The sequence below is a fragment of the Thunnus albacares genome, chromosome 9 (assembly GCF_914725855.1).
Source record: "Thunnus albacares chromosome 9, fThuAlb1.1, whole genome shotgun sequence".
NCBI classification, from domain to species: Eukaryota; Metazoa; Chordata; class Actinopteri; order Scombriformes; family Scombridae; genus Thunnus; species Thunnus albacares.
Window position 1 is genome coordinate 7072177 of NC_058114.1, and position 14261 is coordinate 7086437.

At 40.4% G+C, this 14261-nt stretch overlaps 1 protein-coding gene across 2 annotated transcripts in view; it reads right to left on the reverse strand.

Moving 5' to 3' along the window:
- Positions 1-14261, reverse strand: part of bcar3 (BCAR3 adaptor protein, NSP family member) — an 81966-nt gene that overhangs the window by 35882 nt on the left and 31823 nt on the right. For both annotated transcript variants that reach the window (XM_044361673.1, XM_044361674.1), the window contains 3 exons: positions 7318-7501; positions 6427-6681; positions 346-388 (listed from right to left, as the gene is read on the reverse strand). In XM_044361673.1, the coding sequence (XP_044217608.1) occupies positions 346-388; positions 6427-6681; positions 7318-7501 (482 nt within the window). The remainder of the gene's footprint in view (positions 1-345; positions 389-6426; positions 6682-7317; positions 7502-14261) is intronic.

The following is a 14261-nucleotide window of genomic DNA, read 5'->3' on the forward strand; positions in this document are numbered from 1 at the left end:
CCAAGTGAACCTTACAATTGTACATTCGCTTGAGTGCGTGTGTTTGTTTTGTGTGTCTTTTATCTTTGTTTGCCTGTCCATTTGATACTGTAAGTGCCCTATAAATATGTTCAACTGTGTGAACACAACATATTATGTGTGTGTATAAGCGATAAGACAAATCTGTCTTTCAGTATGCAGTTCAACAAGCAAAGTATTTCTATATATCTCTAATAAAACAAATAAAATAATAAAGAATGTGAAGGTAAGATTTAAAACCTCAAAAATTGAGGTCTTTGTAACAATAAGTGTAGCAGTGTAGGATATATACTTTTAACAATGCATCAGCACAAGCGTTGGACCTACCTTAACATAGTCCACCATGGCGTCCAGGCCAGCAGCTGGCTCCCTGGGGAACACAGACAGAGACAAGGTCCGGTTTAGTGAACACATCTTGCTACCGGCACCCGACTTTCTGCGTCCTTGGTGCTGATCTTCACTTCCGCAAACAGTCTCGAAATTTTCTGCTCTCGGTTCCTCACTAGTTTCTACCGCAAATACTGCCGAGCTGGCTGTGTCCAGGTGGCTTCCTGATGGGTGCTGATGCTGCTTTTGTTGCACTCAAACACTACTCAGCTCTTTTTAGAAGATGATATTGTTTAATGGAGGTGTGGTACTTTTTCTAAAAGGTCCAACAAGCCTCTTTAGGTGTCCATTTTAGCAATATGCAGGTCCAAATAGGTTTTAGTGCCAGGAAAGGCAACTGTATGGCTGGTAATGCTATCCCCAAGTTCACTAGGTTCCACTTTGCGACTGGATTCCTCTGAGAGAGAAAAAAAAAAAAAAGTCATGTGAAACTGAACCTCACACTGAACCGCTTTAACTCTGAGTCTCTGTGTCCCATTCGCTGTCTGTCTCTCACCGTTTCTTTCTCTCAGTCAGTGGTAAACATGTTCACTCACTGCCTGCCTGACTTGGCCTCCCTCCCTCCCTCCCTCCCTCACACTCTCTCCTTCTCCTCCCCCCACCGTCACACACATCACAGCCACACGCCTACCCTTCTGAGTCCACTGACAAATTCACAGAGAGGTTAGAGCACACACACACACACACACGCACACACACACAGCAGCATTTCACTCTTTTTGGCATTTTTTCCCCCTGATTCTTTCTTCCAAAAACTGTTTACAACCACATCAGAGAGTTTGTCATTTTCTATCTATGTCTCATTGTCTCTCTTAAGATGCAGTTTCATATTCTTTTCTTTCACACCATTGTTTAAGGATCAGAATACACAGAAAACATTTTTCTTGCAGTATATTTTGGCCAGCAGTCATATTTTAGTTCCTTAAGAAGTATTCCTCTCATGCATACTCCATTATTTCAGGTGCTCTCCATCTTTGCCTTGAATATTGGTACTTGAGTGCATTAACGTTGCTCAGATTCTCTACAGGAGGCTTATATCCAGGGGCTCAGTGAAAGAGGTAATTAGCTCAAATCCCAGACTACATTTGCGAGGTTGGTAGTTTAGATCCCTTAAGCCTACACTGGTGTTCCCACGGGAACATTAGCACAGTCCAATACTTACCAAACCAAACATGTTTAGCTCTAAGTCCTCTCAGTTTTAATATGGCCCAAAATAATGAGTGGGATTTAGTTATGTAACTGAACAGAAGCCCCCATTCACAAAAATGTATAGTCATTATTCATAGACGGTGGAGTGCTCGGGCCTCTTCATCACCCTCAGGATCGACTGCAGAGTTCAGTTTGCAAAGGCAAGAAGACTCAGTACATTATAACTGATCCTGTTTCAGGTAATCCAACACATCCTGACGTCCCCCACAGTGTATCAACATAAATCTACACAGTTGTCCTCACAACAGAGAGCACATCAGTCATTGATGTCTGAGCGGTTTTGTCTGATGCTGCTATGGACTCTACAAAAATGCTGATGATCTAGGTGGATATTTGTTGCTTTCCCTGCACTTTTATAAACATCTGTGTGTGTGTTTTTCCTTAAAAGAATGAGAAATGTGGCTAATTTATTTATTCTAAGCTAAATATGTATCTGCTACTGTACTTGCAAGTTTGACCAATTCTTTATCAGAGCTGCAACTAACAATTATTTTCATTTTGAATATTTTCATTCATTTTGTGCCTGTTTAAAGATCCCAACACATGTTTTCTTTGTAGTTTCATGCACTTTATATATCAAGAATATAATATTTTTATCTTTACTTTTTTGTTTTGAATATTTGGACAAATGTATTCTGTTTATTTAAATGAATCACATTTAATGAACAATGAACAAATGCCACTGATGTGCATCTAAATAGAAGTGATGTTTAATTTTGTTAGTATTTATTTGCCGTCTAATGATTATAATGGTCATAGTTTAACTGCTGCATTACATTACTGTGATCATATATGTAAACTAAAATCAAACATTCAGTTTGCATTGAAAGCTATGCCAGTCATTGACCACATACTGTACTGACCTCTGGACTCTGGTGGTTGTCTAGACCTCTGATTGGCCCAAAACTTTCACCACACCAACCACCTACCCCCTCGTAACCCTGCCATGGCTCTCTAATCTGAGGTGGGTGCAATGAGAATCACCACATACCAGACAACACCCATATAAAACTTACTGGAGCTGAATGTGCTACGACTGAGGGAAATTCCCTTTTTTTTTTTCCACTCGGGGAGGTCAAAGGTCAGGCCAACAAACAGTGCAGCAGCCCTGTAGTTGATAGAGATTCAGTGTGTTAAACCCAGGTCATCAGGTGGAGGATGTATCTCCAACCACTGCACTGTCCCTCTGTTCCTCCACCCTGCATCTTGATGAATGTTTTCACATCCTTATTCTTCCCTGACAACAGTTTGGTAAGCACTAAATGAGCTGAAACAAAGTGCGGTAAGAGTGAGAAGGCCGAACACAAACATTCCAGACTACACAATCTAACCACAGCTAACTTTGCCTTTTTCTGCCCATACTGCTGAAACGGCATCAAACACGGGATTTTTCTGCTTCTATGACCGCAAGACTGACCTGCGACACAGAGACAGACAGGGGAAATGAAGACAGAAAGAATAGAAGCTAGTGAGAGAAGAAACACAGAGTAGGGAGGGCAAGAGAGCGGGCTGCACTCGCCACAGTCTTTTTCTGGCTACTGTTGTTCTTTGCGCTTCACCACACAATACTCAGCATGACCACAACTGGCTTCAGTAAGGATCTGCACCATATTTGTGTGTGAGTGAGAGTGAGAGTGAGAGAGAGAGAGAGAGAGAGAGTGACAGACAGACAGCGGGAGCAATGGAAAGACTTAGATGCAGAGCCTGCAGGCAGCCAACAGAGGTCAGTGTCTTTCCATAATAAAGATCAACAAACTCAGTTTACAGTGATGTTAGAATTTGTTGCTGTATAGTGAAAGCACATGTTATGAACTAATCTTTATAGCAGGTGGTGTTTTGGTGGTTTGTAATCAAGAAATGAAATGAACACAGGAAATTAATGCACTTTCGCACAGATTAGATTCAAAGAGGTTTCACATTAACGTCAGCTTAAATATAACAGCAAATGATACAAGACATGCACTGAAGGACATCGATCAAACTGTGACTTTGGAAATCTACTGCACATGTAAAATTTGGAAAGTTAAATCTTTATCCAAAGATTTAATTTTTGTTTTGTTTTTCTTCCTAATATGTTCTTGTAGTCGTCTTAATCACTTCCAACAGCTGTGAGCGGTTTTCTCTATTGCGGAATAACAATAGCGCTCAAACGCAGATGAATTTATCATGCATAGTGACATCTTTGTGCATACTTTCTGTCACTTTTCCAGTGTGAACACATTACTTATACACATACAAAATACTTGCTGTGTCCCAATTCCATACTACATTCTAATCCTAAGCAGCTTTTAAATCTGTAATGCTTTCACACGGGAAAAAGAAAAGATGTTGAGTGCACAAAAAAGTCAGTATGCAGATAAAAAAAAACATTTGAATTTCAAGTGTGCTGCTGATGGACACTATTGTCACATGATGCAATGCACAAAGGAAACAGAGGACCTAGTCAAAGCTGCAAAAAAGTAAAATAAAATTGTAGATGCTGGTGCGACAGCTCTATAAGATCTTGTAAAACTAAAAATAAGTATTAATGTTTAGGAGAACATTTAGCTTTTTCTGTACTTAACACTGTGACCATTATTATACTGTATACTATTAATATTTAGTATGTCTTTCCAGTGATTATCTCCACGACACCTAAAATACTTCACTACAGCCCAAATATGAGAATATACTCCACATGTTTCTGTTTTGTACTTCACTGGTCTGATTTGATCTGAAGTAACGGAGGAAAAGTTCATCAACATGTGATCAACAGACAGACGGGAATTCAGCAGGTTTTTAACAGAAAGTGTTGCATATGTCAACACTCAGTCACTGTCCACCCCCTCTCATCCCTCTCGTTGCTCTCCTTCTTTCCACTCTTTCTTTCTGCCGTCTCCCACCTCTTCCTCCCCCTCCTCCTCCTCCTCCTCCTCTCTTGGTGGTCTGCTAAGCTGCCCACAGAGGTTAACAGAAAGACAAACTGACCAATCAGGAGCTAGTGCAACATAAGGTCAGGGGTCTAAGGTCAACTGACAGCATGAGCAATGGAAAGTCAAGACCGACTGTCCAGTGGTTACATACAGAGATGCACTCCCTTATCTTTTTATAGCAAACTCAACTGTGAACAGTGTGGAGTTATAAAACAAAAACAAAACAAAAGTCAGCTGGAAGAAGGAAATTTGGGGATTTGGAAACACTTTTGGTTGCTTTAACCAAATTACATAAAGTAGTTTTTTTTCTTCAGTCAGTCACAATGTGTAGACAACCTGTATGGGCATTTCTATGAAAAAAAGAATTTAAAACCAAATATTCAATCATTTTTATGTAAGTGAGGACAAACATTTTTACTTAAAACCAACGACTTGATTGACAGTAAGTCAAACAAATCAAACACAGATATTAAATTAATATGGACACTGAGATTTGTGTCTAAAATATCTGCCATACCTGCTGTCAGTCATACATGATTGTTTCCTTTGTATTCGTGAGGCCGTTAGCAGGTTAATTGCATCATTACTAAGTGCTCCTCTTTGATCTTCAGACAGCTTAATGTACTGCCAACATCAGGTGACACTAAAGACCAACATCAACCTGCCAAAAGAAAGACGTCTCCGTTTCTGTTGAAGCATCTTATGTTTTGAAACTGAGAGTTGGAAACACACTTGACTCTCATTTTATATTTGTGTGGCTTAAAAGAAAGCAGTAGAGTAGACAAAACACCCAATACTTGAGTCATGAAAACCGAAGAGAATGAGAGCGTGACGCTGTTCATTATTGAGCCACCTGCACGGGTTGAATTCGACCTGGACAAATTGTCCTGCTGTATGTCAGCGGCATATGAAATGTATCCAGCACGGAGGCAGAAGGATAGAGAGAGCAGACAAAGAGTTCACAGTAATCTCTGATCTGTCCTGCCACACCCTGACCTACAAAGGTAACCCAAATGCTGGGGGCTACGTGCACACACCCACACACACACACACACACACACACACACACACACACACACACATACACACGCACACACACAAAGCTGGCTACATCAGATACAGTCTGTTGTAACTCTACACTAGAGATGGAAAGATGGGAGGACATGATGAAGGATGAAGTGTGTGTTTGTGTGTGTGTTCCTTCTGAAGTTGAGCTAACTGCTACACCCCCTCAGGGCTCTCTTTACAGACTCTCATCCAACTCCAAACTCTCTTTTTCACTCATCACTCTTGAGGAGGAACCAGACCAGAATAAAAGTAGTTTTTCCTCCAGAGTATGACGAGTCTCTGATGATACAGCGCCAAGCTCATGCTCGGTCTGACATGAAGGAATTCTCCACCAAATATCTATCTTTTGAGTATTTATTAGTTGCTAAAAAGAGAGGTTTGAAAGGTGACTCTGAAAAGTTAGCAGATTACTCCTTCACAGAGCCTGAAATCATAGCAGTTATAATAGAGTCCAATGTTTCTTTATGTTTTTAGGTTTTTTGCTGTTTGTTGTGACTATTGGAATCTATATTAACTGCTGTAAAGTCAAACTGTCTACAGCTGCTGTTCTCCACAAAACTGCAAACTGCAGAGTCACTTTTCATGCCTGCAGGGGGCAAATATTAGATTCTCAAAAAATACACATTCAGTGGAGTGCTCCTTTAAACGATACAGTTAAAGCTGAAGCAACTGCTCAGAAATATAAAATCTTTTACCCCGCATATTGAAGACAAAATCACAGATGTAATTATCAGATAGTTTTAGAAATGTTATCTGACAGAGAGGTCAACAACAAGAGAGTTTTTATGACTTAACAACATCAGCATCTTTATCTCTGTTTGCGTGTGTTTACCTGTAACCGTGAAAGTCATCGATGATATTTTGGACCAGCGGTGAGGTCATTGGCTGATGGATGTGTCCAGCAGCCAGCGCCGTGTTCCCGCAAAGTACTGGCTGCGTATGATTGGCTCTGGGGTCCCAGGTGTAATTCCCGGGGGCGAGGTTGGACCCTCCCCTCTTACGTCGAGGCAGAGTTCCGTGAATGGAGATTGGCTGATAGGAAGATGCTGGGAGCTCTGATAGGCTGCTGCCACGTCCTGGAGGGTGACTGGGGGGAAGAAAAAGAGAAGGGGAAAAGAGAGAAAAGAGAGGAAGAGTGAGACAGCAACTAAAGTTAAAACCACTAAACCTATGTAAATACTAACTTTATAGTTTTGCTTATTAAACAAACACCCTTCCAGGTGGGATTTTATCCCCAAATTTGCCACACAAGTAGTTTCAAGGTTAGAAAAACCTTCTTTCAACCTCACACATAACACTTTATTGACACTTTTTTTTTGCTTACACAAGATAAAATATTCAGACATCATATTTATGGCTGCACGATTATGTAAAATGGAAATATTTAATGTCTTTTGCATCATCTCATACACATTGTCTACTTATTTAGTCTGACATATTTGGTATCATTTGAAACTTTGGGGGCTTTTTCCCTAGATAATACTTCTCTATAGGTTTGAACAAAGCTTATGCTTACATAATACATTTGTAATAGCTGGACCAAAGAATAAACAAATGAAAATTAATATTTTTTGAAAATTTTATAACACAGACAATGAAAAAACTGATCAGAAACACCCACATATACTGGAAACTTTAACAAGTTATTTACATTAGATTCAGAGTTCATCCCAGGAGATCAGTTTTCATTGATCTGTGAGCCACTTTTGGTCATCCAACTCACCCGGGTCTGGAGCTGAGGAGGTCCATGGAGGAGGCGAGGGAGGCCTGGAGTCTCCTGGAGCTGCTTGGAGCACCGTGGGAGGTGCTGGAGACTCCAGGGTGAGAGGTGCCTCCACCCAGGGTGTGATGTGCATGGAGAGACCTGGGCAAACTGGCAAAACGCCCCTCCGCCATCATCCTCAACTCTGGAGAGAAACACACACACACAGAGAAATAAAAAGTCAGACAAAGGGGACTTGAATCAAAGTAAGTGACAGGGTGAAAGTCTCTCAGGTGTGTACCATGCTTACAATATAGTTATGTAACCACGGTAACACAAGACAGAAGGGTCAGATTATAATACTCTGGCATCACTTTACTGTGAGATGTATAATCTGAAACACACAAACACACACTGACGTCCAGTACTCAATCAGATGAAATATTATGATACATGATACACACATAAAGAAACCCAGTGCAACAGGTGACCCCCCTCACACACACACACACACACACACACCACTAATAGACTCACATGGCTGACACACTCACATAGTCTTTCACATCATCATGCACACAAAAATACACAGTGACACATTAACTGGTGGGAAACGAAGCTTGTCATTACATAACATTATACCAGTAGCTTTGGCTAAGTATGTGATTCTAACCATGCCTAGCTGTCTTTTTCCTTTTTTTAACTGTGTGTATGTATACACAAAGAAGAAGAAGCAGAATTAAACATTAAAAAACCATAATTATACTGTTGAAACTGTGAGAGATGGCAAACGGCTTTTAAACCAAATCCTACATCTATTCATACTGATTTTAACCCATTAAACTATAACACACTAGCTATTTTATATTTTATATTGTTATATTATTATACCATCCACAAAACCTGTTCTGTTGCTTCTGAAAAATGGAAAATAAAAAAAAAATCCTCCATGTAGTTTTTAAATTTGATTATTATTATGGTCAATTGTTTTAACAATACTCACATTATATTAGAAAAATATCAAGAAAAATGTGTATCAAGCAACAACATATTAAACATATACATATTAAACTCCTCAAGAGAGCTTTATAATACAAGAAGGATGTTGAGCTTCCATATTGTAACAATGGCTGAAACATAAAAGCATCGGTGTATGTAACTGAATGTGAAAAGGCATGACGAACAAATCCCAGGCGGCTTCAAGCTCCAAGTGTTGCGGTTACAGTCAGTTAGATGCAACGCAGCTGAACCACCAGGACAGTCCGGTAGCTGCTGTTTTTTGAGAATTTGACCCCTGCTGTTTCTTACATGCTGCTCAGCTGAGAGACAATAAGAATCAGCTTCCTATTAGTGAATAATGTCAACAGAGAAAAGAAGTTTGACCCTCCACCTCAGCTCCAGGCAGTATTTTTATCCAGCGGACCCTGAATGTCATACCATTTGGGAATGCTTTAAATACTTTATATCCCGATGAGGCACTGAAAACAAGCTTCTACTGAGCAAAAAGGAGCACTGCACACAACTTTGCTCATGGGGTAGATTTTGTCCCATGACAGAGACGCAACAGATATAAATACACAGAGATGAAGGCGACAGATAGGTGGGCAGTGATGGAAAACACTGAACAGGTTCTTGATAAATTCCCCTGCTGCATGATAATGACTGGACGCAGGCTATCATCTGCTCTGAATCACTCATCATGCGGCAGTTAATCACACTGTACGCACTAAAATATCGTCAGTCGACAGACATGTTGGCAGAGTGGACGGCAGGAGATTCGGCGGATCCTCCTTCATCCTAATCTCATCAAATCTGAACTGAACTATGCCGATGTTTGTTATTTCTGATCTCATAAAACGCAAGAATCTGATCTAAACAAGTATGCTCGCATTGTGTCTCTGAGCCCGATTACGATCAGAGAAAGTCGTCTGCGGTGTGTATTGTGGGGCGACGCAGGGACACGGTAGCTGCTGTCACACTTGTGAAGTTGTTTCATCACGTTCTTATTGTGACCCGAGGTGATTCATTTATATTTCAGCTCAACGGACTGCACTGTAACTGTGCAGGAAATTCTTGTGCAGCCAAAAGACTCAGTCACGCATTTGCCAGTGTACAATACAAACAAAAACATTCAGAGTGCACAACAATTCGAGGGAACATTTTATGAAATAATTTGCTGTCTTGCAAAGAGTTTAATGAAAACATCAAATCACATGTTTCACAAAATCAAAATTAAATCAAATTAAAAAGAGAATCTTGGTAGATTTAGGTGAGTAAACACTCCTTTTTTGTACTTGCTGCATTTTGTCTTTGTTTGAGCATGATGTATTTTCTCCTACCTTTGTACAGCTTATCGTAGCATTTTAATCAGAGTCGGAAAAGCGTGTGAAGCCGTAACCTTCAGTATAAATTCACAGCAAACAATGCAATGTATTAATAAGATTTTTGGATTTGTTAGAGGCCCTTTCTCATAGAGCTAAAGCTTCAGATTTTTTCCTGCCTTTACTGTTTGTGCTAAAGTAAACATGTCACAAAGCTAGCGGTGTAATGAACACAGTTAGGAAACTGATATAGATCTCCTCATTATAATGCCAGTAAAAAAAATCAAACAAGAATTTCCCATAAATGTTGCAGCATTTACAGTACACAGTGTGTTGGATGTATTGTTACATCCGGAAGCAGGAATAAGGACACACCGTGTGGTATTAATAACTTGTGGGCACATTTTCTGCTATAAAACAAGGCTCAGAATTTCAAAATGAAAGAGATGTAGAGCACAGTCAAAGTGTGCTGCAGGGTGCATGTGCAGGGAGTAGGGTTGGGGGGGGGGGTGATAGCGTTTTATCAAGTCAATCAGCTAGATCGTTTCACTAAGATGCTATTGTATGGTCTATGATGCTGTTTCAGAAGAAAACACTCACAAGTCTGTTGGTCTTGCTAAACAACAACAAAACAGTTTGTTTTTCATTTGTGATCTGAGAATGGTGAGTCGTGTTTCTCTGTCTGAAAAAAAAGGATCTTTAGCCAAATATGAGAAAGTTGCAGAAGATTAATTAGTTCCAGCTGATGTGAAACAATATCAACGCTGGCTTAAACTGAAGTTTGGTGTATTGGTCTTTTTTTTTTCTAATAAAAAAAGTATTAAGATTCATCAAGTGTGGAACTAAATCCAAAATGGAAATAAACTCTAAACTCTAGCAGGGAGTCTCTGAGTCACCAGCTTGCAATGATGAATGTCAATAAAAATGCAAATACAGGTTTAGAGAAAGGAACAGCTGGCCAGCTCAAGACTTTTCAGTGTGACAAGTAAAGTTTATACACACACACTCACTCACACTCAAACACACACAAACACTGTAAAACCAATTCAAGGCAACACAGACTCCTGCTAAGGCATGCTGGGTCAGAGTGGGGATTCCTCTGAGGGGCAGAACGACTACAGGACGACCTATTATAAGACCCTGAGGGATGGTCAGCTGTGACTGTGTGTGTGTGTGTGTGTGTGTGTGTGTGTGTGTGTGTGTATTTGTGTGTGTGGCCCTGACCATCTGCCAGACACACACCACCTCCTGCAGAGGAGAAAGGACCGACTCTCACTGAGTGAAAACACAGACATGCAGCACTTACGCACATGAATACTTTGTCAATTACTCTTATAAATAAATTATTCATGCTAAGACCTATAAGTGGTTATTTCCAAGTAGAGTGAAGGTGTGAAAAATCTCACTTACTCTCCTTCTATCTGTGTGTCCATCTCCTTTAACCTCTCCCCTTTTCCATCCTCCCCGTCTACTACTTCCACATTACTTATTTCACTTTTCTGGTGTATTTCAATCACGTCTCTTTTTCTACTCATCCATCTTTTCCTTTCTCCTTCAGTGTTGTGTCCCCACCTCCACACACACACACACACATCCCCTCCCTCCCTCCGTCTGTCCATCATGATGTCAGCTCTTCTTTTGCCTCCTCACTTCGTCCCCTTCTTTCTTTCTTTTGTCCCTCCATCTCTTGTAATAATAGACTCTTTCTCTCTCTCCCTGCCTCATCCTCTCCTTCCTACAGCTGTTCAGCCCCCGTTCATATCGCCCTACATCTCTCTCTCTCTCTTTCACACATACACACAAATGAGCAGTGGCATTTCCTTCACCAAATTTGCTATATCGGGACATAATCACACTTTCACTGTGTAAACATACCAAGCACAAAAAAGGGAGCTTTTAAATAGTTATCTTCTTTTTAAAGTTTGTTTGTGTAATCCATGTTAAGATTTGTTTCCCCTTGTGACTGGTAATCTAGCCTCAAACACAACTAGTGTTTCTGTGGTTTCCAACCAGTTTAAAATAGCCAGGATGATTTAGAAAGGCAGTTAAACTGTTGACAGGAACTATGTTTAAGGTGTACTGAGAGGTGGGAAGAGTTATTTTGAGCGTCCAGGATTCAAGAAGTAAAAGTCATCTTTCTTTTTTCTGTTGATGTCTTACAGCTGGAGCACCTTCAAGATTTAGATCCAGCGTCAATGATCAGTACAAAAATGTGTAACTGCTGTCAAAAATATTGGATTATTTGATTTTTAAAAAAACACTAGACTGTGAACATAACGACTCAGAGAGAAGTCAAACCTCTACGAACAACACTCAGTAAAGAGTAGCCACAGTCAGAAATGCAGGACAAGTGACATGAAGCATAAAAGGTTAAGTCACATTATATTTCCATTCACCAAAATTTCTCCACACTCTACCCTAAAAAAGGAAGTCAGATTTACGATGTGGGTTGTAAATAAACAAATACAACAGCGCACATTTTCAGACCGTCTCTCCTGGAAGACATTCATGATGTTGCAGTCGGTTGTTCACATGAAAAGTGGCACAAATAATTGTGTTAAGACTGAAAAAGAGGGCTTGAGAGAGAAGTTCAAAACCTGGCTCCTTTCTCACTGCTATATGCTTCGCCAATCACTGCGTGAAATGGGTGTGAATGTCAGATTAGTCGGTTTCAGAAAGTTAGAGAAACTGTTGGACGTAGCCTCTCCTAATCCAACATTGGAAAAGGTGTTGGATTAGGGGAGGATTAGGGGTATCCGATAACCTAATGCGCCAGATGGTTTGTTTCACAGAGTCATCTGAGAAGTCGTCCTTGGAAACTGTTTGGAAAAGGTCAGGCACTTTCAAAAAAAAATACTTGCCAGGTGATTGGATGAACCATCTGTCTATCACCATCTATCACTGTTTTACCTTTCAAGGCAGCTGGATTCATGAGATCATGAGATCACATGAGAATAAGGTAAGGGTTTCTAAAGCTAAACCAAATGTCCAACAAGTAAGAGTATTTTTGTTCTTATTAGCCTGGTAGTCTGTTTGGCTGGGGGCGTTATTTTGCCCTAACCAATAAGCAGTGACTAATGTATCCTGTTGATGTCATTTTCAGTTGATACAGAGGCTGCAGTAGCAGCTGCCAGGAGCAGTTGAAGTTCCTCATATTGACCAAAGAAATATGGAGATTGTGAGGTTCTTAGTTTTGTAAATCTACTTACAACAACTTATAGCTGCATCAGTCTCATCCACAATTGTAGCCATTTTACTTCGGGGGGTTTGACAAAGAAAGATCATGTCCCGATTCTTAATTCCCCCTGCAAAACTGTGATTGGCTCGGTTGTTTTTTAAACCAGGTAAACAGCTGTTAATGAGCACAACTCCGCCTTTTTAAAAAAATCACTGAAAAACTCTGAGAAGTGACCAACGAATCGAAGGTCTAGAAAACTTTGAAATGGGAATTTACAGTGGAAAAATAAAACTTCAGGACCGGTGACGCATTTTAATTGACGTCTGCTAACCAATCCGATGCAGTTTCCTTGACTATGACACAGGAGACAAAATATTTTGTGGACTGTGGTTTGCTTTGTCACTAACACTAGTGAAGTCCTGCACACACACACACACACACACACACACAGATAGAGAGAGAGAGAGAGTGTGTGAGAGAGAGAGAGAGAGAGAAAGCTTTGGGTGGGAAACAAGTGCAGATTAACAGGAAGAGGAAATGGCAGTATAAACATTTAGACAGCAGGCAGCTCATTATAGAGGATTACTAGTAATAAAACAAATATCTCTCTCCTTCTCTCCTCTCTTCCTCCTTCTCACTTCTCACTGACTGTCTCATGTTGTCCGTTTAATTCCGTCTCAAAATCAGAGGATACGACTCTCCTATTAAATTAAATCAAACTAAATGTTTTGATGTTAAGTTATCTCCATCTGTCTCTCTAACTAACTCTCCACATAAATCAGGAGTCAGTAAAGCTCTGTTTTTAATCCACTGAATTAGCAGTTTCAAAAAAAATGGGCGTCTGGGGACCAGCACAAGTCCTTCAGGAGGTTCAACAAGTCCAGCTTAATTCACAAGTACCATTGTCTATTGTGTCAGTTTGGGAATTCAGGTTTAACTGTAGGAATCTTATAAATCTTCTAATTTACATACAATTCAAATTGATCATCTAGATTAAAACACAATCTACACAGTAATATGATTTACGCATGAAATGGAGTTTAAAGCAGCAACTGTCACAGGCTGCAACACTGGTCTCTCATTACGCACACGTACAGTATAACACAATAGTGAAGACGAACACAAACAGCAACATGCTTGGGAATGAGGGGTTTCCTCTGGCTGGCTTAAAGTGTCTTCCTGCCATGGTAAGCGCACACACACACACACACGCACACACACATCAGTGCATTAGCAAAACCACCCCTGGCCAGAAGTGAACAATGGGAACAACTGTCACATGACCGCTGTTTAGAGCCAGCCTTTGTTAGAGGGAGTGAGAGAGAGAGAGAGAGAAAGGGAGAGAGAGAGAGAAAGAGAGAGAGAGAGAGAGAGAGAAGTGTCCTACTGCGCTCTTCAGTGCGTGGGCCCACCAGTGTGTATTTGTGTGTTAAGTATGTGTGTAATATATAAATGAGGCTGTTATT